At 46.4% G+C, this 21,552-nt stretch overlaps 1 protein-coding gene across 1 annotated transcript in view; it reads left to right on the top strand.

The window, feature by feature from the left end:
- Positions 1-21,552, top strand: part of INPP5D (inositol polyphosphate-5-phosphatase D) — a 129,503-nt gene that overhangs the window by 14,774 nt on the left and 93,177 nt on the right. The window contains exon 2 of the mRNA XM_036858902.1: positions 6,568-6,631. Coding sequence (XP_036714797.1) covers positions 6,568-6,631 — 64 coding nt within the window. The remainder of the gene's footprint in view (positions 1-6,567; positions 6,632-21,552) is intronic.

Below are 21,552 nucleotides of genomic sequence, written 5' to 3' on the forward strand. Positions count from 1 at the left end.
TTGCTTTAGGTATAAGGTTAGGTTGTTTATTTGAGATTTTTCTTGTTTCTTGAGGTAGGATTGTATTGCTATAAACTCCCTCTTAGAACTGCTTTTGCTGCATCCCATAGGTTTTGCGTTGTTGTGTTTTCACTGTCATTTGTTTCTAGGTATTTTTTGTTTTCCTCTTTAATTTCTTCAGTGATCACTTCGTTATTAAGTAGTGTATTGTGTAACCTCCATGTGTTTGTATTTTTTACAGTTTTTTTCTGTAACTGATATCTAGTCTCATAGAGTTGTGGTCTGAAAATATACTTGATATGACATCAATTTTCTTAAATTTACCAAGGCTTGATTTGTGACCCAAGATATGATCTATCCTGGAGAATGTTCCATGCGTACTTGAGAAGAAAGTGTATTCTGTTGTTTTGGGGTAGAATGTCCTATAAATATCAGTTAAGTCCATCTTATTTAATGTGTCATTTAAAGCTTGTGTTTCCTTATTTATTTTCATTTTGGATGATCTGTCCATTGGTGAAAGTGGGGTATCAAAGTCCCCCACTATTACCGTGTTACTGTCAATTTCCCCTTTTATGGATGTTAGCATTTGCCTTATGTATTGAGGTGCTCCTATGTTGGGTGCATAAATATTTACAATTGTTATATCTTCTTCTTGGGTTGATCCCTTGATCATTATGTAGTGTCCTTCTTTGTCTCTTGTAATAGTCTTTATTTTAAAGTCTATTTTGTCTGATATGAGAATTGCTACTCCAGCTTTCTTTTGATTTCCATTTGCATGGAATATCTCTTTCCATCCCCTCACTTTCAGTCTGTATGTGTCCCTAGGTCTGAAGTGGATCTCTTGTAGACAGCATATATATGGCTCTTGTTTTTGTATCCATTCAGCCAGTCTATGTCTTTTGGTTGGAGCATTTAATTCATTTACATTTAAGGTAATTATTGATTTGTATGTTCCTATTACCATTTTCTTAATTGTTTTGGGTTTGTTTTTGTAGGTCTTTTCCTTCTCTTGTTTTTCCTGTCTAGAGAAATTCCTTTAGCATTTGTTGTAAAGCTGGTTTGGTGGTGCTGAATTCTCTTAACTTTTGCTTGTCTGTAAACGTTTTAATTTCTCTGTTGAATCTGAATGAGATCCTTGCTGGGTAGAGTAATCTTGGTTGTAGGTTTTTCCCTTTCCTCACTTTAAATATGTCTTGCCACTCCCTTCTGGCTTGCAGAGTTTCTGCTGAAAGATCAGCTGTTAACCTTATGGGGATTCCCTTGTATGTTATTTGTTGCTTTCCCCTTGCTGTTTTTAATATTTTTTCTTTGTATTTAATTTTTGATAGTTTGATTAATATATGTCTTGGCATGTTTCTCTTTGGGTTTATCCTGTATGGGACTCTCTGCGCTTCCTGGACTTGGGTGGCTATTTCCTTTCCCATGTTAGGGAAGTTTTCAACTATAATCTCTTCAAATATTTTCTCAGACCCTTTCTTTTTCTCTTCTTCTTCTGGGACCCCTGTAATTCGAATGTTGGTGCATTTAATGTTGTCCCAGATGTCTCTGAGACTGTCCTCAATTCTTTTCATTCTTTTTTCTTTATTCTGCTCCCTGGCAGTTATTCCCATCATTTTATCTTCCAGGTCACTTATCCGTTCCTTGCCTCAGTTATTCTGCTATTGATTCCTTCTAGAGTATTTTTAATTTCAGTTATTGTGTTGTTCATCACTGTTTGTTTTCTCTTTAGTTCTTCTGGATCCTTGTTAAATGTTTCTTGTATTTTCTCCATTCTGTTTCCGAGATTTTGGATTATCTTTACTCTCATTACTCTGAATTCTTTTTCAGGTAGGTTACCTATCTTGTCCTCATTTATTTGGTTTTGTAGGTTTTTACCTTGCTCCTTCGTCTGTAACATATTTTTTGTCATTTCTTTTTTTTTGATGGGTGGGGCTGTGTTCCTCTCTTACTGGTTGTTTGGCCTGAGGCATCCAGCACTGGAGTTTGCAGGCAGTTGGATAAAGCTGGATCTTGGTGCTGAGATTCGGACCTCCGGGGAAGCCTCCCTCCGATTAATATTCTCTGGGGTCTGAGGTTCTCTGTTAGTGCAGCGATTTGGACTCAGAGTTCCCACCACAGGAGTTCAGGCCCAACCTCTGGCCTGGGAACCAAGATCCTGCAAGCTGCTTGGCACAGCAAAACAAAAAAAACCCAACAAACAAACAAACAAAAGGAGCAGTACACTATCAAAGAATAAAATTAGAAAGATAAAATATATATTAGGAAAAATAAAAATATAATCGAAACAACTGTTCTCTGGGGGTTCCTCCCGTCCCCTTAGGTGTCCGTGGTCCCCCACTGGTGCCTGGTAGGTGCCCTAGTTGTGCGGAGACATGAATTCCGCATCCTCCTAGTCTGCCATCTTGACTCCCCAAGTGGCTTTTTTGAATGCAGAGTTCCCAACCCTTGTTCTCCCATCCCATCTTGTCCAGATGTCTGCAACACTCAAGCAAGAAAAAAAGAGAAAACACGTACAAACAATTAGAAATTAGAACTGAAATATAATGAGTTACAAAGGAATTTAAAAAACAATTATAGAACATGCTAAGCCGATCAGCAGAGTGAGACAGACACTAATGAGGTTCTCAAATTTCAGAGTTTGATTTTTCTCTCTCTCTCTTTCTCTCCCCTTGGGGCTCACCATAGTAAAGGATGCTTCTGGACATGCTTGTCAGTGGTTATTTGGCTAGGAAGAGCCACACAGAAGTAGTAGTTTTATCTGAGAGAATAAATAAAATGCCATGAAGTAGTTTCTTCCTATTTCCATTTGCTTATCCGTTTACATTTGAGCAAAGCTTCCCAAACCATGATCTGAAAGTGCCCTTCCCGGGGGAAGCATCTTCCTGCTTAGAACAGTGTAGGCACCTGTAGTCACCCAACAGCTGTTGGGAGTCACATGGGAAATTTGTTGTAAGCACCACTGCATTTGAGAGTGGAGTAATCTCATACGCACCAGGGACACGGGAGACTGGGATGGCCCAGCACCATCCCAACCTGGGTGTCCAGTGGGAACATTCCTAACACACTCGCCCTGAAATGTGACCCAGTCACTAGAAGGAGTAGCAGCTGAGGGCTGGTGTTAGCACCCTAACTTTTTAGTAAATCACCATAAAGAGGGGGAAAGGCCTGGATGGAACCCATTGCCCCCAGTGAGCACGTTGTCTGGATTATGTTCCAGTGCAGTAGTTGTCAAAGATGATTTAGTTGTGGAATCTTCACTTTAAACATTTTACATGTAAGATTTTGTGGGTGTATGTGTGTGTGTGTGCATATGTGTTTATGTGTATGTTATGTATCTGTATATGTGTATGCACATGTATGTATATGTATACGTTGATGCGTGTAGGACCAGGGTGAAGTGCAGCTGCTGGTGAGTGCAGGAGGCCAAGGGGTGCCCCCCTCCACCTCCCTGCAGAGTCCCCAACACCCCATGGCATGCTCTCCCAGGGGTTGTGTGTGGCAGGGGTGGTGGTGGCGGTGATGCTCTATGCTTTCCCTTGAAGATCTACTGATTTGGCCCCAGGGATGACGTGTGGGCCCCATGCGTTGGAGATGCTGAGATATTACTATCTAAGGGGAAAGTATCCTCTTTTCCCATTGTACTAGCTTTTTAATTCTCATCTGTGTGAGTAGTATGGAGCTGTTTCTTTGTTTCAGTGTTGCTAGAACATCTCTGAAAAAGCCATAATCTGCCACACTTGATTAACTAAAGGGTCTTCCTGTTCTGTACGCTGTCTCTGTGCCTTTCCTGGTGACTCTGTGTTCTTTCTTTCTTTCTGTTTACAAGCTGATGTTTGGGGCCTGTTCAACCTCTTCCACAAATTAGCTGCCCTCACCCAAATAGGAGACCGTTCTCGCCCTGGCCTTATTTGCATATCTACAGGAGGAAGTGTCAAGAGAACAAGCAGTGAAAGATAAGAGCAGAACAAACTCCTAGCTGTCCTCCGGTGTGTGCCTGGCAGGCTCTGCAAAGGGGGTTGGGGCTGCAGGGGAGGGGGATGGGGGAGTTAGGCTGGGGTCTGGGATGGTTCCCTGCTTCCCGGGACATCTCCAGGAGCTGAAGTGGTACTAGACTACGGATTCATCCTGGCGGTCTCTGAGATAAGCCAATTGTGGTGTCAGTTCAGGCTCTAAAGACAGGAAGGGGAGTGGAAAGACGGGAATTAAAGGGATCAGAGGAAGAGAGGAAATTTTCCTATGAGAAATGAAGAGGCATGTGGAAATGAAATTACCCAAAACATTCTCCAAAACTTTCTCTTAACATTCATTGTTTCAAAAGGCTTTAAAAATTGTAAAATTAACTACATAAAATTGTAAAACTTATACACAGCTGAAAAGAAAATAAATCAATAAACACTGTTAAAAATAAATAACTCCAAAATATATTGTCGTATATTTCAAAGTCTTATGAATAAATAAGCAAAAGATGATTTTAAAAATGTGAGACAAAGACATGAAAAGGAATTCACGGGAAAAGAAACACAAATAGTGAAACATATGAGAACACGTTCAACCTTTCTCATAAAGAAAGGCAAATTAAAGCAAGCCATCATTTTTCTTTCACCTCTCAGATTTGCAAAAGATTAAAATGTCTGATAACAGCCAGTTGGCAGGGTGTGGGGAAATAGACACTTTCATATCCGGTTAGCAGGAGACACAATGTGAGAACTTCATTGGAAGGCAATCAGCTCTGTGCTTTGTGACCACCTAGAGGGGTGGGATAGGGAGGGTGGGAGGGAGGGAGATGCAAGAGGGAAGAGATATGGGAATATATGTATATGTATAACTGATTCACTTTGTTATAAAGCAGAAACTAACACACCATTGTAAAGCAATTATACTCCAATAAAGATGTTAAAAATATATATATATATATAAAGTGCCTGCGTCCTTCAGCCCAGCTGTTCTCCTTCTAGTGATTTATCCACAATCTCTAACAAATGTCAGCACGTGTAGTGTTCAGTGTGTTTCAGGCACTCTTCTAAATACTTAATCTACACAACAGGTAGATGTTGTGTTATCATTCTCCCCTTTTTACTGGTGGGGAAACTAAAACTCTGGATTCACCAGTGTACACAAGAGGTAGGAACAGAGATGTTCACTGCAGCATTATTTATAATAGTAAAAAGCCCCAAATAACTACCTGTCCATCATCGTGGTCTAAAATGAACAATGGCATGGCCACATGGTAGAACATGACTTAGGCAGATCGCTAATGTTTTTTTGGTGAAAAGCAGCAAATTTCAGAACAACGTATATAGTATGATGTTATTTGCATTTAAAAGATATGCATATATAAGTTTGTGTGTATGTTTAAACATTTTGGCATGATTTACAAGAAGGAGTGGGAACTCTAAGGAACTCACAGGAGCCGGGGAAGGAGACATTTATTTTTCATTTTATATCTTTCCGTGTGGTCTTAAATTTTTTAAACTAGTGTATAATTTTAAAATCTAGTTAAACAATAACATAAATGTTTAGGGCCGGGCACATAGGAGGGGTTAAATGAGTGAAACTTTTGTACTGAATCATCTCCTTGATCACAGAAACAACATGAGCATCTGTGAGCTGGAGTGTGGCCCCTGTCTGGGGGTACAGCAGGGGCAGGCAAGTTTTCAAGGTCTGTGAGAATCCCAAGTAGGGGAAATGGGGGCAGGGAGGTTATGGTGGGTGAGAGAACAGACCAACCATTTCAACTGAGAGTGTAAGACCCAAGTAGCATTCTCCCAAACTCCTTATGCCTGTGGGCTCAGCAGCCGAGCCAGTGGACCTCTGTGGCCATCTGCTACCACCAGGCTGTCTGTGGGCTCGGTCCCCCACCTGGACCACCCACCAATGGGCCCCTCTCCCAAGGTGGTCAGACTTGACAACTCCCACTTCCTCTCAAAGCTTTTAGGAGAATAAAAAGTAGCTCTTCTTCCTTCTCACATTGGAGACCTCTGGACCAGAGGAAGGTTGAGCTTTTGGAAAGAAAAGAGAATCCGAAATTCCTTGCACTTCTGCGTGAGAAGCAACCCTAAGGCTCACCCACCTGCTGCTGGGAAAATCTGGGTCTCTGAAGGGATGGGGGCTGGCCTTTGGGAGAATGAACCCATGGGGCAAAGTCTCCAGGAGATGCAGCCACAGGGGGTAGGGGAGCTCCGTCCAAAGCTGACTGAGCTTTGCCCTGGCCAGTGCCGCCCCTCTGTGGCAGTGCCCACCACCCATTTGGCATGTTCCCACCGTGCTCAGCCCCACTGGAGTCCCATTTCTTCTTGAAACACCCCTTCTGGCTCCATTCATTTGGCCAACATGACAGCCCAGAGGTTTAGGAAGCCCCTTAGAGATGGCGAACTCCTCTAAATCAGACCACACAGCTGTCAAGCACCAACGTAAATCACGTCCCAAAGATCCCATCCGCCTTTTCCTGAGGCTCCTTGAGTGCTGGGGGGGTGGGGAGTGGACAAGCAACCCTGACTTTGCCCAGGATTGCTTGATGTCCAGAAAAAGGAATGCATAGGTTCTAATTCAGCATTTGGTCTATTTCAGGTACCGGAATTGCGTTTACACTTACAGGATTCTGCCCAATGAAGATGATAAATTCACTGTTCAGGTAAGTCTTTTATAAACCTCGAAATCTGACCCTGACTGGAACCTATATTGGCAGAGAAGGAGTGAAAAAGAGGAAGAAGGGAAGAAAGCAGGTGCCCCAAGCCACCTAGACATGGGGGCTTGTCTTTCTCCTAGAAGAACCCGGGTGGCGTTGCTTAGCGGGTAGACTGTGACCCTGCAAAGGGACCTGCCCTGGGACATGATGGAGCAGGTATGGCAGACGTCATCTGTGTTCATGGGTGTGAAGGGGAAATAACAGAAAGAAGGATACTCAGAGACCAAGGACAAGTGACTGTGGCTTGTTGGTTGTTTTTTCAGTGCATTCAAATGCGTGACAGTAAGTGGGCCAGGAAAGAGAGAAGGGAGGGAACTTGGGGGAGAACAGATCGTATGAGGGGCTAGAAGACTGCCCTAAGGATTAGCATGAGATAATATCTTTCAATCTGTAGAGATCTGTTCCGTCAAAGGCTGATGCTCATGGCATCTGATTTCACCATGTAAAGTCCAAACGTGTAAAGCTTGCGTTAAAGGTTAAAGAGCGAATTCCCTGGCAGCCCAGTAGTTAGGACTCAGCGCTTTCACTGCGGTGGCCCCAGGGTTCAATCCCTGGTCAGGGAACTAAGATCCCGCAAGCAGTGTAACGTGGCCAAGAAAGAAAGAAAATAAAAAGGTGAAAGAAAATAAAAAGTTTAAAGAAAGCCATACTAGGCGTGCCAAGTCTGGGAAGACCACCTTCCATACAGTCTGCGTGACAAACACCACGGGTGTTGTGTGACCACAATGCATGACAACTGAGTGATGTGGAGGCCGGGGGAGCTATTTGTAATCTGGCTGCACCAAGAGAGCAGGGGGTGGGCAGAAAAAAGGGGGTGATGCTCTCAGTGTCCACGGTGGGAGCAGAGGAGTCACACTCAGCTCTTGGGCCCTTCGTGAGAGGCACCCACAGGCAGAGTGCCCCACCCACGTGCCAAGCAGAGCAGCCAGGATAGAGAAGGGTTGGGACACCATGTCATGGAGAAGCAGCGACAGAGTCTGTGGGGTTTAGTTGAAAAGAAAGTAGAAGTGGAAGGGGCGAGGTGGCGTGTAATCACTGATTCCGGAGGTGAAGGGAACGATGCATTTTGTGCAGAACTAGGGTGCAGCGGTACAGACGGAGCTGGAATCAAGGGCAGGACAACAGGCAGGTCCCTGGGGCACAAGTTCACTGGAAATGTGTCAAGAGGGAGTTGTGTTGAGTAGAAAGTTTCTGGGAGACTATTTATGGGGATCAAAGAAATCATTTCAATGAGACACTTGGGACAGAGACAGAGACCTCAGGGCCATGCGTGACCAACCCAGGTGATCACGACGCTGCCTTCTCGGAGGCTGGGGCTGTGCTGCGGGGCTTCCCTGGGGATGCAAGTTTGGGCTCAAGCAGAATTGCTTCATGCCCTAGAGGTCAGGCTGAGCGCTGCTTCTGGCTTCTTCGTCCTTCCTGTACGTACGTGCATCTGCACTGGTATCTAAAGAACATCCATTTGAATGTTTTTGGATAGTCTAGGATGCCCCCATGTCTCAGCCTCGGCACCAGGGACAAATGTTGGTACCTTAATATTGGACGGTTCTTTCAAGACTTGGCAACCACTCATCAGTGGGATGGCTGTCTCCTCTATGGGCTCCTCACCTGTCAGGGATGAGGCCGCCTGAAGGGAGGCCTGCCCGGGGCAGGCAGTGGGGCTCAATGGCCTCGAATATTTTCCAAGTCTAGGACTGCATGAACTTTCCCACAAAGGTTGGCGTCCTTGGTAGGTGGTTTGCTGAAAGGAGTCTAAACTCTCTTAAGTTAAAAGTTAGTTGGTGCTTTTGATCTTTTTTCCCCTTGTGGTTTTCTTCTATTCCTTCAAAGGGAAGAAGACTTTAAGTATGACTAGGCCTTAAGCTGGAAAAGACATGACTTTGTGGCTTCTACAGAGTTTGTACTCACGGCTTGTGTACGTCTAGACTGCGTCTAGGTCTATTCCCTCTGGCCTGTACCTCTTGCTGCTGTGGCATCGCACGTTCCTGGGAACGGCTGCCAGTTCTGCAGCAGCTGGGGCCTCATCAGGCTTTGGGGGTTGAAAAGAACAGAGACTTGCTTTGGCTGACTTATGCAAGGGGGGTGGGCGGCCCTGGTGGAGATGCTCGGCGCAATGAAGGAGAAGGCTGGGGCCTGGGACCAGAAGGGTTGGGGCCCCTGCAGCCCAGGTGCTACCTGCCACGAAGGCAGGTCTGCCCTTCCCCACCAACAGGCTCACTCCTGAGTTGCCAGTCCCAAGAGGGAATACGGTCAGCTCGGCCCCGTCAACCACTTACTCTGCAGGGGCCCTTTCAGGTCTGTGTATGAATCAGCTGTCTTGGAGCAGGGGCTCGCCCACGGCTCGGAGAAGCAGGTAGAGTTGTGGGGACAGAGCATGGTTACCTGAGGCCCACGCTCAGCCAAGGTGATGGGCAGGCAGGTTTCATAGAAGAGCTGGCACCCTGCTGGAAGGGTCTGCCCCCGACCCCGGCACTGGGCCTGGGACCTCCTTGGTGGCCAGCACCAGGTAACCAGGGGGCAGGGAGCTGGGGGACCTAGGCAGTTTTCACTCCTAAGGATACGCCTTCCTATAAAAATACAACACCTCACAAGATGATCAGAGTAGCTGTGCATCAAGGAGCAGGTTAAAGCACGTGCACTATTGGGCCAAGTCTCGGGCTTGTCGAGCTTCAGCAGTTACCAGTTGGGGTTTATTTTAAATCCAGTTCCTCTTTTCATGTTGAGGCAAAACCTCATAGTCTTTTCTGAGCTTAGCCACAGTTTCTAAATAACTCACTCCTTACACCTGAATCTGTTTGGTGCTACCAGAATAGGAGGCTCCCCAAATAAGAATCTGGCCTGAAATGTTGCCAAGTGAAGCGGCAAAAGCTTTCATCTTATTCTAATTACCTTAGCTCTTCTCACTGGGGCCTCTGGCTTTTTGACAAAACCAAAGAGCCACTCGGTCTTCGTTCCTTGCAGAGCGACCTCATGAAGTCGGCCGCGGGTTGTGGCCCGTTACAGTCCACGTGGCTCAGGAAGAGGAGCGATCCTGACGCTTGGTGACTTCGTTCTCACTCCATGTTTCTCAGACTTACAAAAAATCAGAGATGGGAGGGAAGTGTGTAAGCTGCAACTTCATTCAACCGCCGTGCTTTAGGCATGGACGTGGCTGAACCCTGCAGAAGCGAGGCCTCAGGCCCAGGCTCCAGACCTGCCCAGCTAAGCCGTCTTTCTTGGACCCCAGAAAGTGTGTCCAAACCCAGCTGGGTGTTGAATCCCTTAGAGAAGGACAGACTCTGCCCCAGGAGGACAGGGAGACAGGGGGAGGTAGCCTCTCAAAGGGAGAGCCCTCTTTTCCTGCCACCGTTGTAGATCTTGATACCATCTGATCACACGTAACATTTGGCCTTTGGGGTAAATCAGTGAGGCGCCTGGAACTCAAGCAGACCGCCCTGTTCCCAGCTGGTTCAAGTCAAGATTGTGCCAGCCATGCGGCCTTGGGCGAGAGTGTGACTCCACTGGAAAGTGGGAATCACACACACGCCTCCCAGGGTGCGTGTAAAATCCCAAGCCCCGGGGAGTGGCCGGCATCGGGGAGCTGCCGGCATGGCCATTACCGTCTTTATTTGCTGTGAGAGGGAACAGACCTCCAACAAGACGATGGCATCTGTGAACCAGCATAAGTCAGTTCTACCTCGTGCTCCGGTGGGGGAGGAGGGAAGAACGGCGGGAAATGGGATGGAAAGAGAAGGAGAAAGACATTGAAGAGAGAGGATAGAAGGAAGGAACGAATGAAAGAGGGAAAAGGAAAGAAGGAAAAGAGAAAGCTAAGAGGGAGGAAGAAAAAGTGAAGGAAGAACGAGGGAGGGGTAGAGGTGAGCGGGGGGGGGGGCAGTTCTGACAGAAGAAAAGATGGAAACAGGCGTGGGGCCCAGAGGCAGCAGAGAAGGGGAGGGGAAGGGACACAGGCAGTGTTCTAGAAGGTTCTAGGCAGTGACTAGGGGTGGCAGGAAGGGGGCAGGTTTAGTGGCAATCAGGCTCCCTCAGCTCTACTTCTTGGGCTGTGGATTTCCACAGTTTCCTCAGCAGCCCGTGGATTTGTTAAGTAGCTGTTCAACAGCCACCCTTGACCCTGAGAATCTTCCAGACTGGAGGCTGAGCTGCCGGTGCTGGGGGTGGGCAGGGCTCTGAGCGCCGCCCTGCGAGGCCAGAGGAAGGCGGGTGCGCCCAGCCCCTCAGCCTTGAGTTTCCCGCACCGAGAGTGTGGGTTTCTCATAAGGCCCAGACTCCCTCCCCGCCGTGGACCGGGAAGTGGCCCTCCCTGGAATGAACTGCGAGGCTCCCACTGCCTTTCGCAATGACCCTCCTCCCTGGGACATCAAGGCCAAGTTCAAGGCAGGACGTGCAGTCCTGATGGGCCAGCTTGAGCAGAAGTGAGGGGAGGGCCGAGGGCTATCACGTAAACGGCCCGACGCCACAGTCCAAGTGGATGGGGCCCTTCGGCTCCATTCCTACGACCCTTCAACACTTGCTGTTTTTCTCACATCCTTCCTACCAAGAAGAATACAGCAGAAAATAAAAACTGCCCCTGGCCCCCCATCACAGCAATATATTCACTGCAAACTCCCTGTCTTTTCTCAGCGTTGAGATTCTACGCAGGATATTGACTGTTGAAATTAAGACCGGAACACACACAGGTTTTAAGGCAAGTTTAGGTGAAGGGGGAATTTGAAACCATGAGCCTCATAGACTCTCGGTCTCCTTTCCCCATTTAGAAGAAAACCCCGGTGTTCTGAGCTGTTCGGGTGAGAGACTCATGACTCAGTTCCTGCTCCCTGACGGTGTCTGTCACGTTGCTCTGGGCAGTGTGGCTTTTGGAGAGAGAAAACAAAACAACTTTCTAAAAGCCGTTCCATCACAAATGTCCAGGAGGGTTGACGGTTGAGCCATTGTTATTACGCTCAGGAAGAGGGTGGCAGCTGTTATTGTTCTGAGTGGTCACCAAGTGAAGTAAAGATTCCGTCTGAGCCGCCGGGCGAAGGATGTGGCTCGAGAACACACTTCCTGACATTGCACGAGAGGGAGCAGGAGAGGCACAGGCGACAGAAGCCACACACGGCCGGGACCGCCTCACAGGACTCTGCGGCCGTGCTGAGGGCAGGGGCCCCGGCAGGCTCCCCAGCGGCCAAGCAGTCCCTTTAGGCCATCGCTGCCACATTCTAGAAGCGTGCATTTTAATGTAATTTCGTCTCATTTCATTTTAGTTTAACCTGCTGTAGAACAAGGACAGGTCTGTTTTCCAAGCTTCTGAATATCTCAAAACATTTTCCAGTTGCCTTCAGATTGAAAAGGAAATTTGATGGAGATGAAATTCTTGGGGACCGAATTTCCCCTCAAAATTCTGTAGAGGTGGTGTTCTACTGCCTTCAGAAATTTACGAGTTACAAATAGCCCCAGATACAAAATCCAAGGTCAAGCTGGTACCAGTCCCGTTATAGGGAACCAGGTTTTTTTCTTTTTTTGCGTTGAAGCTGGTGGGGATTGTTTACCACCCTTGTCATTTTCCTTTCATCAATAGTTCTGGGAATGTGTTCAGCCTGTTCACTTTGCAAACCTGGGTCTTTCTTTGGCTCAGAAGACTTTTCTTCTGTTTGGCCTTTGAGTAAGTTTTGTGGGGTTTTATTGTTTTGTTTTATTTTAATTAATTTATTTATTTGGCTGTGCCGGGTCTTAGTTGTGGCATGCGAGATCTTTAGTTGTGGTATGCGGGACGTAGTTCCCTGACCAGGGATTGAACCCGGGCCCCCTGCATTGGGAGCACAGAGTCTTAACCACTGGACCACCAGGGAAGTCCCTTGAGTAAGTTTTTGTTCCAGCTCTTCTGGTTTCTATTTGCCCTCTCTGCCTCCAAATGACTGTCTTTACTCTTTCCCCCTCCCCGCTGGCCATCTTGTCCCTGCTTCTCATGCTCCAAGCCTTCTAGCTCACCTTGCCGCAGGACGTGGGACCATTTCCTCTCTGTTGCCCAAAGCAGAGCCCACATGGGGACCAACACTAGCTGGGGTTGGTGGGTTTAGGTACAGGGATAATGTAATATAACGTAATTGATAGGAGTAGGATGCAATAGTAACCAATGAGACGTGAAGGGATGTGTTCCACGGGGCTTCTGGTAAAGGTTTTTTTTTTGTCTTAGAAGGAGACACAAGGATGAAATGGTCCCTTTTCTACCTTTGGAAGCTGTCGTAGGATGTGATAGCTGGGGCTGCTGCTGCCATCTTGCAACCAAGAGGGGAAGTAGCTGGAAAGTGTGGCCAATATGCAGAGGACAGAGCAGAAAGATGAAATGAACCTGGGTCCTCAATGATGCCATTGAATTAGCCAAGCAGAATTAACCAGCCTGGTCATTGCCTGGCCTCTAGACTTCCTGTTTGTGAGATAATTAATTCCTTTTTGTTCAAGTAGTTGAATTGGGGTTCTCTGTTACCTGCAGCAAAAAGTACCTTAATATGCAAACGTTTGGCCTATCCTAGGGGAATTTCAAAAGAGAAAAAGAAAATTTTTAGCTGAACATCAAGTTTCACTGCACCAGAAGCTCATAATCCATGGTCTGACACTCATGTCTCCAACTCTCCCCTCTCTTCAGCCGTGGCCTGCGCTGTGTTGCCAGGACCACTCCAATCCCGCTCAGACACTTGCAATGACTTGTCTCCATGCCCCACATCCTAGGGGTCAATATCCCTTTCTCCAGCTCTAACCAGAAAAAGCATAAAAACCAATCAATATTTTAGCAACTACTTGCTTCTTGCAGAATGGTTTAGCGTCTTCTCTCAACTTTCCTCTCAAGATCAGGTTCTGGGTCTAACCTTAGTACATGTAAGAGGCTACTTAAAGCTACCCAACAGAAGAGAGTCTTTCCTCTAAGAAAATAATCCCAGAAATAAAGACGCAGACGTAGAGAATGGACTTGAGGACACGGGGTGGGGGAAGGGTAAGCTGGGATGAAGTGAGAGAGAGGCATGGACTTATATATACTACCAAATGTAAAATAGATAGCTAGTGGGAAGCAGCTGCATAGCACAGGGAGATCAGCTCGGTGCTTTGTGACCACCTAGAGGGGTGGGATAGGGAGAGTCGGAGGGAGACGCAAGAGGGAGGAGATATGGGGATATATGTATATGTATAGCTGATTCACTTTGTTATAAAGCAGAAACTAACCCTTGTAAAGCAATTATACTCCAATAAAGATGTTAAAAAAAAGAGAAGAAAAGAAAATAATCCCTAATTACTCCATAAAAATATCTACCTGCTTCCTGCCGCCCACCTACGGCTCCCGAACCCCTTACCTTCCTTTATCTTCTTCACGGCACTTGTAAGTACCTGACTTTATATACTTATTAATTGATTTTTGTATTGCCAGTCTTAGAACTGTTCCTTAAAACTGTTCCTGGCATGTAGTGGGCACTCAGTAGATATTTACTGAATGAATTAATTCTGCTGCCACCCTTCAGAATGTAGAACGACTATGTGTTTCACTTAAAATTAGGACTTGATTTGCCCTTGCTGCTGTTATCATTCTTAACTGGGTCCACACTATCCACCATATCTACTGACTTGGCACTTGTTTTTCATTCCTTATCAATTGCCTCTGCATCCTGGGCAGGTTCTCTGTTCCACAGTCTTCATTTTGCTGTCACTCCCTCCAAGGTGGATTTTAATGTCACCACGGAGTTTTCCATGTTGGTGCAAGCCTGCATTATTGGCTGAGCTCCCTCTTTAACTGGTGCTGTTGTCTGTTCATCTTTCCCATTTTCTTCTTGTGGGTTTTCACTTCTGGGTCAGAAAAGCCTTGCCTTTGCACATCCATGTGAGGAAGTCAGATGCTTCCCAGGATGTTCTACTAGTTCCTGCAGCAGAGGATTGAGAGAAGCCTTCCTCTGGGTCTTATTCTCTCCAGCCCCCATTTCCTCATCTGAAATATGGAGATAACGACATTACTTATGTAGGGAGATTTCCAGGACCAGAGGTGGTTTATGTGAAGCACGCAGTGCCAGACACGTGTGTAACCCAGTGAGTGATGGTTTTACGATAACCAGGAAGTAGGGAGAGAGGCACGGAGGCCAGTCAGCTAAGCAACACCCAGGCAAAGCTACGCAGGCAGAAGCCCAGGCCTGCGGACTGAGGACGCCAGGCTCAGGGGAGGGAGAAAGTGCTGAGACTTGGGGACACAAAAGGTTCATGAGTCCTGAGACTGGTACATGATAGTCCAGGAGGACTTGGAAAGAAGAATGAGTGGCCAGGCGTCCTGACTGGCCCCAGATCACGGCCCAGGAGTGGGGAGGGGATGGAGGTGCCAAGCTTGGGCCCCTCTGTCCTCTTTGTATGAGGACCCACTTGAGTCCTGTGTCTGCTCTTTGAGCCAGTTGAAGAACTGGGGAAGACAGATGCAGGAGCTCAGGGCAGGGCCTGGTCCCTGGGGTCCCTCTGGGCAGCAGTGACAGAGAACTTGAGGATACCCAGAGGGGCCAGGGAAGGTCCTATAACTGACCCTCCCCGGGGCTTACCTTATCTCTTGTCACCATTGTCCCCATTTATTGAGCCCTTCTGAGGAGCCAGGCACTTAATATACATTCTTTAATCCTGGGAGGGAGGTATTCTTAACATTATTCCCATTTTAAACACAAGGAAACTAAGGCTCAGGTGGGATAACACTGTTTGCTCGGTTCATACAACTGGTCAGTGACAGAATAGGGATATCACTTGACCCGCCATGCTGTGGCTTAAGGGCAAGACCACCCTCCCCTCCTTGGCTCGGCTGTTAGTCATGGAGGAGTCCAATGGGGCCTCCTGGCTGGAAGGTGAGCGCCAGACTAAATCTGATGCTGCCGCCATGTTCGGCTACTGGCCTTTGCTTTCCCAACCACTGAAGGTTGGCCCCAGCTGTGGAACCAGCTGTGAGTTGTATAGCATTTGAGCCGTTCACGGTCTTGAATGAGGCTCAAGATGACCGTCCTGTTAAGTTCAGTCCAGGCGGTGTTACAGCGGAACCTCCTGACCATGTTCCAGGATGACTTAGCTGAGACGCCCCCCGTCCATTTATTCGTCCTCACTCATTCAGCACGTATTAGTTGGGCACAGTCCCTGCCCTCACGGGACATTCAGTTTAGAGACCGATGGCAAGCAATTAGCAAGATGATCCCCTGAACCCCAGATTCTACAGCTTGAAGCAGAGGTGTTTTAGGAATCTTCTACAGCAAAAAGAGCTCCCCTTCAATAGGAGGAAATGAATGTCCCAGCCAATCCCTCCAAAAAATCATCACCCTCTGTTCTATGCTCCCAAGCACTTCCCCTCTTCCCACTACCAAGCCCTTGCCATGTGGGGTGGTGCTCAGCCCTGTCTGTCTACCCCAGTGAACTGTGGGTGCCTCGGGAACAAGGTGAGGGTCTCGTTTGCCTCTGTGTCTGCCCTAGAGTCCAGCCCAGGGCAGTCTTCATGACCACTCATTAACTGAAAGGCCCAACTGGACTTGGCTTGAAAGCAGTGCTCCAATTTACCTCTCAGTACTCAAGAGACCTTTTGAGGTGAACCTTAACACCCCATGTTTTTAGCAGAGATGTACCCCATTTTGAGCAGCCCCAAGATAGAGCAATCCAAATTTCTCCCCCCAACCCCGATATTGAATTAATTAGTAGGTCATCAGTTAGTCATTTTTTACAAAGAGATTTGCCATAAGAGATTTAAGTAGGGAGTTCCCAAAGTCCCTTCACTTCAGCTGCTCCTGACGGTCCAAGTCAAAAAACTCCAGGAGGCTGACAGTCATCAGAGTGGCTGCCTGTCTCTCCACCGTATTTATGCTCCCTCATGACTTGGGGGGAAAGTTCTAAAGTCTTGAAGAAATGTGTTTTCCAAAATCCAGTGTCTCTGGCAAATGTATACTCTTAAGACCCACAGAAGAGGCCTTAACACCTCATTCTGGGACAAGGAGAGGACACAGTGCGAGGCTTTAAAGAGGGAAACCAGACATTCAAACAAGTAAATTTAAAGGTTACTCAGAAGTCTGCAAGAAAGACATTGGCTGCTCAGGAAACCCGACAATAGAATGGCTCTCTCTTCCTGGGAAGGCATTGAGGGGATAGTTAATCCTGCCAATGCCAAGCTCCTCCCTGCCCCAGGATATTTGCACTTGCCCTGGCGTGTACCTAGGACTCTGTCCCCCCATATCACCACATAGCTGACTGCCCTGATGTTATTCCCAGGTCTCCCCATCTAAAGTTATGCCCTGCCCCCATGGTCATTCTCCCATTATACTCCTGTTTTTCTTTATAGCCCTTATCATTGTCTGCAATGGTATTGGTTTCCTATTGCCGCTGTAACAAATTACTACAAGTGTAGTGGTTTAAAAACAACACAGACGTATTATCTTAGAATTCTGGGGGTTGGAAGTCTGAAGTGGGTCTCACTGGGCTAAAGTCAAGGAGTTACCAGGGCTGTGATCCTTGGGTCCTAGCCTGCTTCTCCATCTTCAAAGCCAGAGATGCTGGTCAGGCTTTGTCACAATGCCACCTTTCTGGGTATGACTTACCAACCTCCCTCTTTCCTTTATGAGGACCCTTGGGATTCGATTGGGTCCACCTAAATAATTCAAGATAATCTTCCTATCTCAAGGTCAGTACATTAGCAACCCTAATTCCCTCTGCATCTTAATTCCCCCACACCCCATAACAAAACACCTTCACAGGTTCCAGGGATCGGGAAGTGGGTGTCTTTGAGGGGCTATTGTTCTGGCCACCATGATGACTGTCTTTGTGATTTATTGGCCCACTCGTTTGTCGTCTGTCTCCACCATGAGGATGGAAGACCCAGGGGAGCTAAGACTTCATCTGTCTTGCTCACCCCTGTGTCTGCAGCTCCTGGGAGAGCAGCTGGCACAGAGTAGGTGCTCAATTAGTATTTGCTAAACGTTTGAATGAGGTGTAAGTTTATAATATGAGCAGGGAGGAATGGCTTTCATTTCTTCACCTGTAAAAGGAGGGGAGTGGACTAGAGACCTCCAAATGCCTGCATGCTCTAGAATTCTATGATTCCTTCTATAGCAGTGACATCAACGGAGAGGAGAGGGGGGTGATGGGGGGCAGCCGTTTCATAATCTGCTCTGTGGCAGGGGCGCAGTGGGTGCAGCAGGACGGGTCTGGGATGAGGTAAAGGCAGCGGGGGAGCTTGGGGGCGGGCTGCACGTTCATCAGGAGATGCTCCAGTCTTCATCTGCCCCGAGGCTGCTCTTCTGCAAGATGACTCCCAGGCTAAGGACACAGAGCTTGTCTGCCAGCTGTCATGTCTGTCTCCCTCAGAGCACCTTGAGAGTTTCACAAAAAGAAAAGAAAAGCAAGCTGGAAAGAAGAGCGTCTCAGGGATATGTAATTAAGGCTAAAAATATCCCTCCTAAGCTCCCGACAATGAGAAAATGGAGAATGCTCCTGTTCCCAGGACCACTGGGACCATGAAGCCTTTTGAAAGATAATGATTAGTCCAGGTTTTTAGTATCGATGAGCTTGTACAAGTATAAATACTTGCTCTATCCAAGCAGTGCCAAGAGATGTGTGGTTCAATTCTTTAGGGGAGGAGTTTAAACTGGGCAGCCTCTTTAAACCTAAAAAGGTCCCCTTTCAAGCTAAACAGGACCTTTGCTGGGGGTGAGAGAAAAGGGGAAATGGAAACAGTGAACAAGAAGAGCTTCCTTCATTGCATGTGTCAGAGGGAAATGGCTATTTTAAAGGCAAATTTTGCATACTGGAGGTGGAGGAGGACTTAGAAACTCCCCTTCTTTCCCCATCTCCCACCCCCTCCTCAACCTTGAGATGGACTGAGTGAAATCACAGAGCCCCAGGCCTGTGACAGTCTCTGGCCCCCAGATGGCCAGGGCCACCTCCCCCAGCACTCCCCATCCCAACCCCACACCCAGCTCTCTGCACCCCTCAGCCCCACCCCATGCTTGGCACCTAAAAGTGTTTATTCCTGCTGGCATGAGCGAACAAATTTGGACCCCATGATGAAAATGGGTACACAGGAAGAAGCAGAAAGATAAATCAAGTAGTGTGTCCTGAGAGAAATGCAGAAATAAGCAGATTTCCAATCTGAGTGCAGCACGAGGTCCTGTGGTTTACACAGCCCGGCTTGGACCACAAAATTACTCTCTGAGTTAAGTCTTCTTTTTTCTGTATTAAGAAGGAAGGATTCCTGCAGATCAGTATTTGTTGTCTCTGCTTTTTCTCTTAGGAAAGTAGCAAGTAAGGGTGAGGAAGTTCAAATTGAAAATACAAAACAGAAATAAAATCCCCTGACCTTGAAACATGCCTTGCTTCTTGGGAAACTGTCACTGTATTATGTGTTTCACTAAAATTTAACTTTCGAAACTGTGATATATTTGGTATCTTAAAAATAGTCTTAAGGACCTTATGTTAAGCACTTTGAGTACTCACTCAGGCTATCTTTAAACGTCAACAGTCCTACAGTATTTGGGGGAGAAAAGATTTGCAAAAATTTGGCAATAACAGTATCATGCCTGGTCAGCTAGAGTGAACAGTGCACAATTTGAAGTGTGCTGTGATTCCCTTTAAAAGTGAAGGTAGTCAAAAGGTACAAACTTCCAGTTATAAGACAAAATAAGTCCTGAGGATGTAATGTACAGCCTGGCAACTATGGTTAATAACACTGTATTGTATATTTGAAAGTCGCTAAGAGAGTAGATCTTAAAAGTTCTCATCATAAGAAAATAAACTGTAACTATGTGCAGTGATAGATGTTAACCAGACGTATTGTGGTAATCATTTTGCAATATGTACATCAAATCGTGTACACCTGAGGCTAACATAATGTTGTATGTCAATTATATCTCAATTTTTTTTAATGTAAAGAAGAGTTATTGGGAATCTTGCCTAAGAACAGATAGTGATAATAATAATAATAATAGCATCGTTGCTTGGAGTCCTTATGCATCCGGAATTCCTTCCTACTGCCAGTCTCATGGCGGCTTCAGGCCATACATCCTTTGGCTGATGAGTGTGGTCTCACTACTGCCTCCTGGCGCCCCTCTCCTGCCTCCGACCCTCTTGGCCCTGTGCTGTTCCCAGGGGTCTGAGAAACAGACATTGGTCCCCCACCTGGTAGAGCCCAGGAGATTCTCTAGAGCTGGGCAATGCAGCCGCCACTGGCCGCATGTGGCAGTCGTGCACATGAAATGTGGTTAGTCCAGACTCAGATGGGCAAAGTGTAAAATACACCCCAGATTTCAAAGGCCTTTTTTTAAAAAAAGAAAAAAATGTAATATATCTCATAACTTGTTATTTATTGCCCATTGAAATCTAATATTTGGGATGTATTGGGTTAAATAAAACCTAATCATCAAATTAGTTTCACCTGATTTTTTTAAAAATTCTTTTTAATGTGGCTACTAGAAAATTTGAAATCCCATGTAGGGCTCACATTTTATTTCTATTGGACAGCATTGCTCTAGAGCCTTGCTACTCAAAGTGTGGTCCACAGACCAACATCTGCATCATCCTAGAGCATGTTAGAAATGCAGAGAATCAGGCCCAGACCTACTGGTTCAGAATCCGCATTTAAACAAGATCCTCAAGTGATTCGTGTAGATAGATGTTAAATTCTGAACACCATGCGGAGGTGGGGGAAATGGCAGTAAGAGTCACACGGGATGGGCAGGAATGCACCTCGGGGCTAACGCCCTGGAGGGCAAATTGTCAATATCCATGAACATCTGTGGCACCTGGTCCCCATGAGGAATGATACCACCCCCCCAGGAATGTGTCCAACAGGTCACATGGGCAAAGATACATGTACAAGGACATTCACTGCAACCTCACTTCAAAATGGGGACCAAGAAGAATCAGCAAGCCAGGTAAATGTGATGAGTCGGGAACGGTTACATGAAGTATAGTCTGACCAGTTGTTTAAAAAGTGAGGGTAGAGCTGTGTGTAATAGGTTGGAAATATCTCCAAAATTTAAAAGAAGAAGGTGCCGGATGATATTAACGTATGAGAGTTTTGGGTTTTGTTTGCTGAGGGATAGAATATATGCACAGTATCACACATATATCAGAGTTGACAGGAAAGATATCTGAGAAACTGTTAACAGTGGGACAAGACTAAGAGTTACCATTGTGGGTTACCAATGGCAGGAGGGCTTCTACTTTTCAATTTATACCTTTAGTACTGTTTTAATTCTTTTTAACCATGGCCAAGATATAACTTTTATAATAATACTTTATAAAAATTTTCACTTCTTGTCTTTATTTAAAATTTTTCTATTACAGGAAACAGGATTATCTCAGAAAATCTGGGGATAATGTTGCTGTCACATGGGGTCCCAAATAGGAGTACCAGCAGGGAAAATTGGGGGAAAAAAGTTTGAGATCAGACTGATACAAAGGGCTTGAGCACTGGGCTGGGAGTTTGGAGTCTGTTCTGTAGATGGCAGGGTGCCCTGGGAGGGTGGTGGTTGTTCGTTTTTGTTGTTTTTTGTACAAATTGAGGTGAAATTCACATAACACAAAATTAACTATTTTAACGTGAACAATTCTGTGGCACTCAGTACATTCACAATGTTTTGCAAAAAAAATTTTTTTTAATTACCTTTTATTCCCTACACCCCTCTGGGAAAAGCATATGTGTTGAATTTAAACCACCCAAGGCAAAAACTGGGTGGTGGGGTAATTTTTTGGTTTTTTGAAAAATTTGTTGTCATTATTACGTAAAGCTCTGCTAGTGGTGGCCATGCTGTGTGAGCAGGGACAAAGCCCCCAAGGTAGGGCCCCCAAAGCCCCCTGCTGTTCTCAGGCAGAGACTCTCCTGGGTCACCAGGTCAGGGGCAGGT

Source organism: Balaenoptera musculus, chromosome 7 (genome assembly GCF_009873245.2).
Source record: "Balaenoptera musculus isolate JJ_BM4_2016_0621 chromosome 7, mBalMus1.pri.v3, whole genome shotgun sequence".
NCBI lineage: Eukaryota > Metazoa > Chordata > Mammalia > Artiodactyla > Balaenopteridae > Balaenoptera > Balaenoptera musculus.